This window comes from Podarcis filfolensis (assembly GCF_964270895.1).
Source record: "Podarcis filfolensis genome assembly, chromosome: 12".
Lineage (NCBI taxonomy): Eukaryota > Metazoa > Chordata > Lepidosauria > Squamata > Lacertidae > Podarcis > Podarcis filfolensis.
In genome coordinates, this window is record NC_139614.1 from 55,536,450 (window position 1) to 55,550,141 (window position 13,692).

The 13,692-nt window shown below is 46.6% G+C and overlaps 1 protein-coding gene across 4 annotated transcripts in view; it reads left to right on the forward strand.

Annotated features, from left to right (window-relative positions):
* The first annotated feature begins 3,710 nt into the window (after positions 1 to 3,710).
* ZNF653 (zinc finger protein 653) overlaps positions 3,711 to 13,692 on the forward strand; it is a 95,024-nt gene continuing 85,042 nt past the window's right edge. For 2 of the 4 annotated variants that reach the window (XM_083579689.1, XM_083579687.1), the window contains exons 1-2: positions 3,711 to 3,884; positions 9,363 to 11,923. In XM_083579689.1, the coding sequence (XP_083435815.1) occupies positions 9,411 to 11,243 (1,833 nt within the window). In that variant the 5' untranslated portion in view covers positions 3,711 to 3,884; positions 9,363 to 9,410 and the 3' untranslated portion in view covers positions 11,244 to 11,923. Of the gene's footprint in view, positions 3,885 to 9,362; positions 12,570 to 12,794; positions 12,813 to 12,989; positions 13,587 to 13,692 lie in introns of those variants that run through there. The other 2 variants (XM_083579686.1, XM_083579688.1) reach the window with 2 other exon arrangements.

Genomic DNA, 13,692 nt, shown 5'->3' on the forward strand with positions numbered 1-13,692 from the left:
ATTCTGGAGTTGTTGCAAAGGAATATCAACACGAAAGCTGTTTTAGTTTTTATCGATGCGGAGAAAGCCTTTGATAATATCTCTTGGAGTTTTATGAAGAAGAATTTGAAAGGGATGGGAGTGGGTCAGGGGTTCGAAAATGGTATAGGAGCAATATATTCAGAACAAAAAGCGAAATTGATTGTAAACAATGTGGTGACTGAAGACTTTAGGATAGAAAAAGGAACACGTCAGGGCTGCCCTATCTCTCCATTATTATTTATCTCGGTCCTGGAGGTGCTGCTAAACATGATAAGAGGGGATCGATTTGTAAAAGGCATTCAGGTCGGAGCCAAACAATATAAATTGAAAGCCTTTGCAGATGATTTGGTTCTAACTTTACAGGAGCCGGAATCCAGTATGAAAAGAGCTTTGGAATTGATTAAAGAATTTGGTCATGTGGCGGGATTTAGACTAAACAGGGTAAAAACTAAAGTATTAGAGAAGAATTTAACTCCAATGGAAAAGGATAGGTTTCAGAATGAAACAGGTTTAACGGTGGTTAAGAAAGTGAAATACCTAGGGATTAATATGACGGCGAAAAATTTGAACTTATTTAAAGAGAACTATGAGAAATGTTGGGCAGAAGTTAAAAAAGACTTAGAAATCTGGTCTAACTTGAAGCTTTCCTTGTTGGGTCGAATTGCAGCTATAAAAATGAATGTATTGCCTAAAATGCTATTTTTATTTCAATCCTTGCAAATTTTGGACAAGATGGATTGTTTCAAGAAGTGGCAGAGAGATATCTCTAGATTTGTCTGGCAGGGCAAGAAACCTAGAATTAAGTTTAAAATTTTAACTGATGCAAAAGAAAGAGGTGGATTTGCCCTGCCAGACCTTAAATTGTACTATGAATCAGCAGCATTCTGCTGGCTGAAAGACTGGCTGCTTCTTGAAAATACAGACATTTTGGATTTGGAAGGTTTTAATAATGTTTTTGGGTGGCATGCATATCTTTGGTACGACAAGGTTAAAGCTCATAAGGCATTCAAAAACCATATTGTCAGAAAATCTTTGTTTAATGTCTGGATAAGATATAAAGACCTGCTGGAAAGTAAAACCCCAAGGTGGTTGTCACCTATGGAAGCTAAGGCTCAGAAAAAGCTCAATATGGAGGCTAAATGGCCAAAATATTGGGAAATTTTGGAACAAGAAGGTGACAGATTGAAACTGCAGAGTTTTGAAAAATTAAAAGACAAAGTGCGAGATTGGCTTCATTACTATCAAATAAGAGAGGCCTATAATTTGGATAGAAAAATTGGCTTCCAGGTGGATAAATCGAAATTGGAAACAGAACTGTTAGAACCAAAAACTAAGATTTTGTCAAAGATGTATAACTTGCTGTTGAAATGGAACACGCAGGATGAAACGGTCAAATCAGCAATGATCAAATGGGCGCAGGATTTAGGTCATAATATTATGTTTGCTGATTGGGAGCAGTTGTGGACCACCGGTATGAAATTTACGGCATGTATTGCCTTAAAGGAGAACATTATGAAAATGATTTACAGGTGGTACATGACCCCAGTCAAGCTTGCTAAAATCTATCACCTGCCTGACAATAAATGTTGGAAATGTAAAGAAGCTGAGGGAACATTCTTTCACCTCTGGTGGACTTGCCCAAGAGTTAGGGCTTACTGGGAAATGATATATAATGAACTTAAGAAAGTACTTAAAAGTACCTTCCCCAAGAAACCAGAGGCCTTTCTCTTGGGCATAGTTGGCCAATGGGTGCCAAAGAAAGATAGAACATTCTTTATGTATGCAACAACAGCAGCAAGAATACTTTTAGCTAAATATTGGAAGACACAGGATCTACCCACCGTGGAGGAATGGCAGACGCAAGTGATAGACTACATGGAGATGGCTGAAATGACTGGCAGAATCCGTGACCAGGGAGAAGAATCGATGGAACAGGACTGGAAAAAGTTTAAGGACTATCTACAAAAATACTGTAAAATCTTTGAGTGTCAATAGGATGTGGGAAGTAAAAGCAACAGGGTTTGTGTGACCTTGGCCAAAGGTGTCTGAAAAGAAGAATCTAAGAAAAAAAAAGGATAAGGGGTTATGAACAGAACAATATTATGTCATATTTTATAAGATGAGGTACGGATTAAAAAAAATGGAAAATGGGGACATAATAATTAGAATATAACATTAAGTATGGTTGAAACAAGGTTTTGAATTTGCTGAATCTGATTGGAGTAAAGTGGAACACAAAAAAGGGGGATGTGAGGAGGTCAAGACAGAGGGGCATGGAACTTTACAAATTGAAGAAAGAGTGTTTTTCTTTTTTCTGTTTTTTTTATCTTTCTTCTTTCATTCTTTTCTTTTTTCTGTCACATATTGTTGTTTTTCTTGAGCTTTATGTATGGAAATGATACATTTTGAAATGATGAATTCTTTGTTTTCTAAAACTTTAATAAATATGTATTTAAAAAAAAAAAATATATTGTACCGAGAGAAGTGTAGGCTTTCATTGCCAAAGTATGGGATGTATTGAGAAAAATAAATTTACAGTGGCAGGTCTTGCTTCTTGCTTGTAAAATGGGGTTCACACTGAATTTTACAGGATGCAGGAAAAACATTCCCATGTGCCTGATGCTCAGGGATGTTTAATTTGTGAATTTAACGTAGGTCTGACACACAAACACACCTGCAAAATCTGGAATTCTAAAGCAGGCTATGGAAGTCATGTCAGTTAAATTATGGGCTATAAGATTATATCTACCTGCTTCTCTGCAGCCATCAGCAAAAGTACTCAGAATGTAACTTGACTGATGTCCTTGGAGATAAATAACAAAAATGGATTTGGCCTTTTAAACCTATTTTCAAAGAAACCGCAACTCATCCAGGAAATATATCATGTGCCTCTTTTAGCAAGGAACGGGATTATTCTGGGAATGTCTGCTTTCGCATGCTGAACAAACTTTAACAAAGATTTTATTCACAGATACAGTCTTACAATTTGCAAAGATACATCTTTATCAGTAACCATTGTCTCTATCTACAATGTGGCAAGGAGAGATTGTGAAATTCCTGGGATCTGCGTGGTAAAAGAGATCACCACCTCCCTTCCCAGAAATGTAGGAGTTAAATAAGCTCCTGTTGCTGCACGAACTTTCTCTTTTTTATTTTCTGGTTATTTTAGTGGGGGGAAAGTTGGGACGTTTCCCTTTCTAAACCGGCCTTTTTGCCCATTTGCACCGGGGAATAACAACCTATCCAGTTTGCAGAACTAGACGTTTCAGCCAGATCGCCTAGGGAACACAGTAGGGGGCAGTGTTGAGCCTTCAAGGATTTTCTTGACCCCATCAGCTCAGAGAAAAGGGGTCTTTTTCCTTTTTCCGCCCGGCAGTGCTTGGCTTGGAGGTATGGTCACACGGGGAGCGTTTATTTACATGCACCCCTCACGTGCATGTAGGCAGGGGTGCAATTCTCCTAACACCCTGAAGGGGAAAAAACTTGCACACTCCAAAATAAAAATAAAATCAAATTGCAATGTTTATTTTTTTGCAGATGCAAATCAGGGTGGGCAGAGGCTGAAGTCTGCAGGGCGACCTTTTCCTGGAGTTATCCTAGAGGCGTGGGAAAAGTGAGGGGAGGGAGGCTACCTGGACTTGGCTGGTTGGGGGGGGGGGTGGAGAGAGAAACGGTTGCTGGGCAAGAAAGGGGGAACCAAAGAGCTGCGGAACGGAAGGTGCTTGCTGCTTGCAGCTGCGGGCGCAGACGAGCCAGCCGCACCAGCTGTGGTTGCACTTTTTGCTGGGGAAGAGGAGAAATGGAGTCCCTGCATGTTCTGGAGCTCTATAGTGGCATTGGAGGAATGCACCAGGCGCTGAAAGGTATCTTGGACCTCGCCCTCCCTTTGGGTTCATGCATGCAAGCTGCAGCAGTATCCCTGCCTCCAGAGCATCCTTTGCAAGGCTTGGCTGGGGAGGAGAAAGATGCTCAGATGCATTCACAGGAATAGGAAAAACAAGATTTTCTCCTCTCCGAGTCAGGGCTTTTGGAGACAGTTTTCAGGGGCCTTCAGAATATTGCTGTGGTTCGGCTTTCCTTCTCTCTCTGTCCAGCTTCAGTTGCAAACTCCAGAGTTTGCTTGTGTCGCTGGGAGCACTTGTTCATCCCTACTGGAAGGCTTCAAAATTTTTTGAATTTTATTGTTATTCATGTTTTTATACTGTATTTTATGCTGCTTTTATAATTAAGGGTTTTAAATTTGTGGATAGCTGCCCTGAGCCTGGTTTTTGAACCGGGAAGGGCGGGGTATAAATAAAAATTTATCATAATTATTTCCCCCCCTCCCCTTGCTCTTGTGCTATTAACAGGAGGTCCAAGACGCAGAAAATACGCAGGAAAGGGGTCCTCACCCACCCACCCGCCCGCCCTTCAAACATGGGGAATTTCCCCTCAATTTGTTTTCTGGACGTTGCTAAAAGAGTTTTGTATTAGCTTCTTGTTTAAGCCTTGTCGCCGTAAATGGCAAAGATTTGCAACGCAGGCGAGTGGAGAAAGGATGGAGCCGAATCAATGCTCCTCTGCCTAGCCCCAGGAAGCTAGCATTTTGTTAAGTAGATTTTGTGCACCCGACGAGATAAGTCTGGAAATTTATCTTGGCACTTACTAGAATCATTCTTCAAACATAGGAAACTTTCTACTGTGGGTTGGAAAGCAAGTCCATCGAGGCATGTATGGCTGCTCTCAAATCCCTAGCGTATTTATAGCACTTTTGTGTCTGTTTTCTGTTGGGCTTAAGAGTCTAGATGTGTCAGTCGTGCTCTTGGAACACCTTTTGAAATCCAAGGGTAAAGGGACCCCTGACCATTAGGTCCAGTCGTGACCGACTCTGGGGTTGCGGCGCTCATCTTGCTTTACTGGCCGAGGGAGCCGGCGTACAGCTTCCGGGTCATGTGGCCAGCATGACTTAAGCCGCTTCTGGCGAACCAGAGCAGCGCACGGAAACGCCATTTACCTTCCCGCTGGAGCAGTACCTATTTATCTACTTGCACTTTGACCTGCTTTCGAACTGCTAGGTTGGCAGAAGCAGGGACCGAGCAACAGGAGCTCACCCCGTCGCAGGGATTCGAACTGCCGACCTTCTGATCGGCAAATCATAGGCTCTGTGGTTTAACCCACAGCGCCACCCGCGTCCCCTTTGAAATCCAAACTACACATTAAACAATCCGAGCACTGATTTGACCATGCATGTATCGCCATGGGGGGGGGGAATCTCTAACAGAACAATACCAAATGTACAGAGGCCCAAATCGGACAACTGCCTGAGTGTTAGAAGGAAAAAATGCTTTTTACATAGTTTTTAATCTGTGGCGTTTCAAATGTTGGGTTTTTTGTTTGTTTGTTTTTTGCTATGTTGGGGTGGGATAATTGTTTAGGTGGGCAGGGGATTAGTTTAATTTTAGTTTAAAGGTAAAGGGACCCCTGACCATTAGGTCCAGTCGTGGCCGACTCTGGGGTTGCGGCGCTCATCTCGCTTTATTGGCCGAGGGAGCCGGCGTACAGCTTCCGGCTCATGTGGCCAGCATGACTAAGCCGCTTCTGGTGAACCAGAGCAGCGCACGGAAACGCCGTTCACCTTCCCGCCAGAGCGGTACCTATTTATCTACTTGCACTTTAATGTGCTTTCGAACTGCTAGGCTGGCAGGAGCAGGGACCGAGCAACGGGAGCTCATCCCATCGCCAGGATTAGATCCACCGACCTTCTGATCGGTGGTTTAACCCACAGCACCACCCGCGTCCCTGATTTTAGTATAAATGTAGGTTTTTTGGGGTTTTTAAAAACGTTTCTACTGTTTTATTGTTTTATTGTATAGTTTGCATTCTGTTCTTAAGGGGCAAGGGTCAGGGCTGCCTGGGAGTGCCACATAATCCCATATATCCTAGAAGACGAGTCAAAACAATGGGTACACCAGGATAGAGACACAGTTGAAAATATCCCTGCCATGTCATACCCATTCCTCCCAAACTAACCGAGGAAAAAACCCACAATGCTAAACAGGTTTAGACAGACCATGCTTTAAGCAGAGAAGAAGTAGGTAAACTGCCCCCAATCCCACCCCCACTAATTCCTCTGGAGGCGGTTGGAGGATGGATGGTGGCTAACGGATTGAGGTTGAATCCTGACAAGACAGAAGTACTGTTTCGGGGGGACAAGAGGTGGGCAGGTGTGGGGGACTCCCTGGTCCTGAATGGGGTCACTGTGCCCCTGAAGGACCAGGTGCGCAGCCTGGGAGTCATTCTGGACTCATAGCTGTCCATGGAGGCGCAGGTCAATTCTGCGTCCAGGGCAGCTGTTTATCAGCTCCATCTGGTACGCAGGATGAGACCCTCCTTGCCCGCGGACTGTCTCGCTAGAGTGGCGCATGCTCTGGTTATCTCCTGCTTGGACAACTGCAATGCGCTCTAAGCTACCTTTGAAGGTGACTCGGCAACTGCAATTAATCCAGAATATGGCAGCTAGACTGGTGACTGGGAGCGCCTGCCGAGACCACATAACACTGGTCTTGAAAGACCTACATTGGCTCCCAGTACGTTTCTGAGCACAATTCATAGTGTTGGTGCTGACCTTTAAAGCCCTAAACGGCCTCGGCCCAGTATACCTGAAGGAGCGTCTCCATCCCCATTGTTCTGCCCAGGCACTAAGGTCCAGCTCCGAGGGCCTTCTGGTGGTTCCTTCGCTGCGAGAAGCCAAGTTACAGGGAACCAGGCAGAGGGCCTTCTCGGTGGTGGCGCCCGCCCTGTGGAATGACCTCCCATCAGATGTCAAGGAAATAAACAACTACCTGATTTTTAGAAGACAACTGAAGGCAGCCCTCTTTAGGGACGCTTTTAATATTTGATTAATTATTGTATTTTGATATTTTGCTGGAAGCTGCCCAGAGTGGCTGGGGAAACCTAGCCAGATGGGGGGGGGAAGAAATAATAGATTATTATTACCATTATTATTAATCTGTGGCATTTAAAATTTTGTTTTTTGTTTTGTTTTGGCTCTGTTGGGGCTGGAGATTAGTTTAATTTTAGTATAATTGTAAATTATTATTATTATTATTAGTTTCTACTGTTGCATTGGTTTGTTGTATGGTTTGTGTTCTGTTCTTAAGGGGAGGGTCAGGGCTGCCTGGGAGTGGGCCCCAGCCAACAGAATGGCTGTGGCAAGTTCCACAGGGGCGATGCACTGGAACACCTGATCTCAGTGATCACGGGCAAGAGGAGGAGTTATGCTAAGACCAGACCACATCATTACCGAGGAGGCAGGTTTAGTCGTTGTTTGAAGACTATCCCTGCCTCTGGGTCTGGTCTTGACTGGAGGGATACCGGAATCAACAAGGGAGACCCACATGACCTGAAGGTGCTGCTGTGCAATGCCAGGTCAATGATTCACAAGGCAGCTGTCATCCATGACTTGATCGTGGATGGATGACTTGACCTGGCATTTGTGACAGAGAAACACATGGAAAGACTCTGCCACGTTCTGGCAGGTGTTTAAGTGTGTGGCCAAAAATGACAACAAGCGCAGTCATACCTCTTGTTACGTTTGCTTCAGGTTAAATTTTTTCAGGTTGCGTCCCGCGGCGACCCGGAAGTACCAGAAAGGGTTACTTCTGGGTTTTGCCTCTCACGTATGCGCAGACGCTCAAAATGAAGTCATGCGCAGAAGTGGCAAATCGTGACCCGTGCACGTGCAGGCTGTGTTCTGCTCATGTTGCGAATGGGGCTCCGGAACTTAAGAACTTAATTCGTTCCAGAGGTCCATTCTTAACCTGAAACTGTTCTTAACCTGAGACACCACTTTAGCTGATGGGCCTTCTGCTGCCGTTGCGCCACTGGAGCACGATTTCTGTTCTCATCCTGAAGCTAAGTTCTTAACCCAAGGTACTATTTCTGGGTTAGCAGAGTCTGTAACCTGAAGCGTCTGTAACCCAAGGTACCACTGTACTTTATTTCTCCAAACTCCTGAGTAGCATATTTTAGTACCATCATTGTGTCAGGACTAACTTATCAAGCACCATCTAAGACTAACACAAAAAATTCCCAATGTGGCTCGCAGTCTCCTCCTAAGAAATCTGACATCTCATCTCTAAATTAAAACCAGGCAGAGCTTGCAGGTGTGATAATGTACTCCCTGAATTGCTGAAGCAAACATTAGATTGGTGGGTTCCTATACTTGCATCTTTATTCACATGTACTGGCCACATATGACATATACCTTAGGGCTGGGGTATAATCCCAATTCACAAAAAAAAGGTGAAATACCAGACCCAGCAAACTATAGACCAATCAGTCTCCTGAATGTAACCAGCAAACTAAATGCCTGCAGGAGAAACTATTAGACTGGACAGAACAAGAAAACATCCGCAAAGATGAGCAAGCCAGTTTCAGAGTGGGGCGATTCACAGTTGATCAAGGACCAATGCTTCAATTTATTCCTGAAAAGTCAGCAACTAAAGATTTCCTGCATGCTGCATTTATTGACTTTAAATCAGCCTTCGATTCAGTTCCCAGAAGCAGGTTATAGGGAGAGTTTGAGGCTACTAACATTCATAATACTCTGCTCACACTCTTTGAAAACACACATTTGAAGGTCAGATGCAGTCATGCTGGTTGGTTAACAAGTCTCCACCCCCATCGTTCTGCCCGGACACTGAGGTCCAGCTCCGAGGGCCTTCTGGTGGTTCCCTCATTGTGAGGTTACAGGGAACCAGGCAGAGGGTCTTCTTGGTAGTGGCACCCACCCTGTGGAACATCCTCCCACTAGATGTCAAAGAGAATAACAACTACCAGACTTTTAGAAGACATCTGAAGGCAGCCCTGTTTAGGGAAGCTTTTAATGTTTGATGTATTGCGGTATTTTAATATTTTGTTGGAAGCCGCCCAGAGTGGCTGGGGAAGCCCAGCCAGATGGGCGGGGTATAAATAATAATTATTATTATTATTATTATTATTATTATTATTATTATTATTATTACCCACCTGTAATGGAGTAAGAAGGGGGTGTGTCCTGACCACCACTTTGTCCAATTTTTATATCAATTCCCATTTCAGTTCTTTTCTTTCGTTTCCTTCTCCACCCCCTTTTTGCACTTCTATTGTCTAGATTTTTGGTTTGGTTAAAAAAAAGGGGAGAAGATATGTTTTCTATTTTTCTCTATAAACCTTAATAATTTTATTTTTTTAAATGAAATTTGAACCTGTGAAGGTTTAGAAAAGAAGTGGCTTGTTTTCTAGCAAGTTAATTTTAATTCTCATCCATCCCAAGAAATTGCAACCATCTGCTCAAGTCAAGTTTCCCATTCTCTCTACAGAAGTGCAATTGCACTAGGACCACGCGGCTCCTTAGCTACCACCCAGGGATGAGCGACTCTGATCATGGCCCGGCCACGGGCGACGAAGACGGCGGGGAACCTGAGGAGGAAGAGGAAGAGGAAGAGGAGGAAACCGCTGCTGGAGATGGAGACCCGGCGCAGGGGAGCCGGAAAGCCCGGGGTGGCCGCAAGGCCCGGGGTAGGCCACGGCTCACAGAGTCCGACCGAGCCCAGCGCCGCCTCGAGTCCCGGAAGAAATACGACATGCGGCGCGTCTACCTGGGCGAGTCCCACGGCCCCTGGTCGAACCTGAGGCAGCGCAGCGGCTGGAGCGACGCCAAGCTGGCCGCGTACTTGCTGGGCTTGGAACGGGAGCAGCGGGCCGGGCGCCGAGGGAAACTCTGGGAGCAGCTGCCGTACGAGCCGCAAAGGAAGAAGCGAAGGCGTCGGAACGTGAACTGCCTGAAGAACGTCGTCATCTGGTACGAAGACCACAAAAACCGCTGCCCCTACGAGCCCCACCTCTCCGAGCTGGACCCCACCTTTGAGATGTACACGACGGCCGTGTGGCAGTGCGAAGCGGGCCACCGCTATTTCCAGGACTTGCACTCGCCTCTTAAGCCGCTCAGCGACTCCGAGAACGAGGGCGGCCATGCCGGAAGCTGTGGGAATTCCGACGAGAGCTCCAGCTCGGAGGCCGAAGAGCGGTCAGAGGGCCGGACGCAGCAGCAGCCGACAGAAAATAAGGAGGGCGAGAGCGCAAGCGGCCTCATCACTCGGGACGGCATCCACATTCCGTTTGAGCACCACATTGAGAACCTGGCGTCAGAGCAGGGGCCTGGCGTGTGCCCACCCCTCGGTGGCCCACAGACCATGGAAACTGTGGTGTGTGTGCCGGTGCCGGTGCAGATGAGTTCGGGCCACGGGACTCTCTTTGACAACGTGACGCCAGAGACGCTTAGCGAGGTGGTGGCCAGCTGTCCCGTCCAGGGTGTGGCGCAGGGCTCACAGGTGATCATCATCGCTGGGCCTGGCTATGATGCCCTCACGGCCGAGGGAATCCAGCTGAACGTCACCAGCACGGGCACAGAGGAGCTGCCCTGCACCATGATCGAGGGCGTGGCGGCGGCCTACGCTCAGACGGAGCCCGAGAACGGACAGCCCAGTAGCATGGAGAGTGTGGAATACATCGAAACCAAACGAGAAAACGAGGAGCTTTTGGAGCTCAAAAAGGAGGAGCCGCAGCCCCTGGCGGAAATAAGGACACCCTGTGACCCAGAACCAGACCCTGAGAGTGTGGGGTTGGAAGCAGAGGAGGAGACTGAGGGCATCAACATGTCCTCCATCATCTACGAGATTCCAAAGGAGCCCGAGAAGAGGCGGAGGAGCAAAAGGGGCCGAGTGATGGACGCCGACGGCATGCTGGAGATGTTCCATTGCCCCTACGAAGGGTGCACCCAGGTCTACGTAGCACTTAGCAGTTTCCAGAACCACGTTAACCTCGTCCACCGGAAGGGGAAGACGAAGGTGTGTCCCCACCCAGGTTGCGGCAAGAAGTTCTACCTGTCCAACCATCTCCGGAGACACATGATCATCCACTCCGGAGTCCGCGAATTCACCTGCGAGACCTGCGGGAAATCCTTCAAGCGCAAGAACCACCTGGAAGTCCACCGCCGGACGCACACAGGGGAGACGCCGCTCCAGTGCGAGATCTGCGGTTACCAGTGCCGGCAGCGAGCGTCTCTCAACTGGCACATGAAGAAACACACCTCGGAGGCTCAGTACAACTTCACTTGTGAGCACTGCGGAAAGCGCTTTGAGAAACTGGACAGCGTCAAGTTCCACAAGCTAAAGAGCCACCCGGATCACAAAACTGCCTGATCCAGACTATTTATTTATTATTGGCCCATTACAGGTTCCGAGCCAACGGAGGGCACTTCTTTGCACATTCACAGCTGGAGATGGGATGTGTGTTACCTGCAGCAGAGAATTGCATCTCATAATCCAGGGGTAGGCAAACTAAGGCCCGGGGGCCGGATGCGGCCCAATCGCCATCTCAATCCGGCCCGCGGACGGTCCAGGAATCAGTGTGTTTTTACATGTGCTTTTATTTAAAATGCATCTCTGGGTTATTTGTGGGGCCTGCCTGGTGTTTTTTCATGAGTAGAATGTGTGCTTTGATTTCAAATGCATCTCTGGGTTATTTGTGGGGCATAGGAATTCGTTCATTTTTTTTTCTTCAAAGTATAGTCCGGCCCACCACAGGGTCTGAGGGACGGTGGACCGGCCCACGGCTGAAAAAGCTTGCTGACCCCTGAGTGTGGCGTGCATCAGCTTTTTAAGAGCAGGTGGTGACAGACTTCAAGTTTTAGTTCTGTTGTGCAGGTGTTCTCAGGTATCGGGGTGGAGCGGTGGGGAATTGTTCAAAACAGCATCAGATCTGGAGATTGTGGTGCTACAGCTCTCCATGAGATGGGAAATGATGCTATATTAATAGACAAGAAGAATCTTAGCCAATTAAACTACCAGTACAGTGGTACCTTGGGTTACATACGCTTCAGGTTACAGACTCCGCTAACCCAGAAATAGTGCTTCAGGTTAAGAACTTTGCTTCAGGATGTGAACAGAAATCGTGCGGCGGCAGCGGGAGCCCTGTTAGTTAAAGTGGTGCTTCAGGTTAAAAACAGTTTCAGGTTAAGAACGGACCTCCGGAACGAATTAAGTACATAACCAGAGGTACCACTGTACTTTGTTTGCTGCTAAACAGCACCTTTGCTTGTCTGGCAATTTGATGCTTGGGTCTGAGGTAGGAGGGTCCAATTGCCTACCACTACAGTGGTACCTCAGGTTACAGACGCTTCAGGTTACAGACTCCGCTAACCCAGAAATAGTACCTCGGGTTAAGAACTTTGCTTCAGGATGAGAACAGAAATTGTGCGGCGGCAGCGGGAGGCCCCATTAGCTAAAGTGGTGCTTCAGGTTAAAAACAGTTTCAGGTTAAGAACGGACCTCCGGAACGAATTAAGTTCTTAACCTGAGGTACCACTGTACTTACAGAGAGGCTGATTTCAGTGGGAAAACTATATCGGATTCACATGACGGGTTTGTATCTATTGACTACAATACAAGATGACTCTTTGGCTGGGGGGGTGGAGTGCTGTACAAAAGTAGGCAATGTTACAAAGCTAGAAGAATGAGATAAACTCAGTGGCGTAGCGTGGGGGTGCAGGGGGGGCCGGCCGCACCGGGCGCAACATCTGGGGGTTAGGGCAAATCCACGGGTTAGGGGGCGCAAATCCATGGGTTAGGGGGCGCAAATTACTTGCCTTGCCCCGGGTGTTGACAACCCACGCTACGCCACTGGATAAACTCAAGAGTGATAACAAACAGTACGGGAAAATACAGTGGTACCTCGGGTTACATACGCTTCAGGTTACATACACTTCAGGTTGCCGACTCCGCTAACCCAGAAATAGTGCTTCAGGTTAAGAACTTTGCTTCAGGATGAGAACGGAAATTGTGCTCCAGCAGCAGCAGCAGGCCCCATTAGCTAAAGTGGTGCTTCAGGTTAAGAACAGTTTCAGGTTAAGAACGGACCTCCGGAACAAATTAAGTACTTAACCCGAGGTACCACTGTAATAATAGTAATTGAGACCCTCAATTGGGGGGGGACGGGAAGTTACCACTGAAATTATGACGTGATGAAATTCATGTATCTTTTGAAAGCTCTGTATCTTTTTGATTTTGTGCCTATGGTTTGTACTTACCATAAAAATAAAGCATTAAAAAAAGAGACTACAATACAAGAGGGCTCTTTGGCTGGAAAAAGAAGAATGCAAATACTAACTGGTTGCTTTTAACAATTTAAACACATTGGTTTGCAATTACATGTCTATCTGGAGGAGAACCCTTAATCGTCTGAACAAGGAGAGGTGTCCCACAATACAGGGACACAGCACACACCTGGGTTGAAGGGAGACTTTATTGATTATTTTGAGTTGATTGATTTAACTGAAATAACCTCCCACAGAAACAGGTTTGGTTTCAAGGGGGTAGGGCTGGGTGCTGGGAATTAAAAACTCCAGCAGTTATTGTTTATGGTGTTCTGAGGCTCCTGTACTTTTACAGCTTATTGGAATAGCATGGAAATAAAGTTTACTTGAAGTTTTCAATGGCTGCAGATTTAAAAAGTCAGGACTTTACTGTTTCCCAGTGTGACCACTTCACGGCATGGAGGTGCAGGTCACTTCTGTGTCCAGGGCAGCTGTCTACCAGCTCCATCTGGTACACAGGATGAGACCCTCCCTGCCTGCGCATTGTCTCGCAAGAG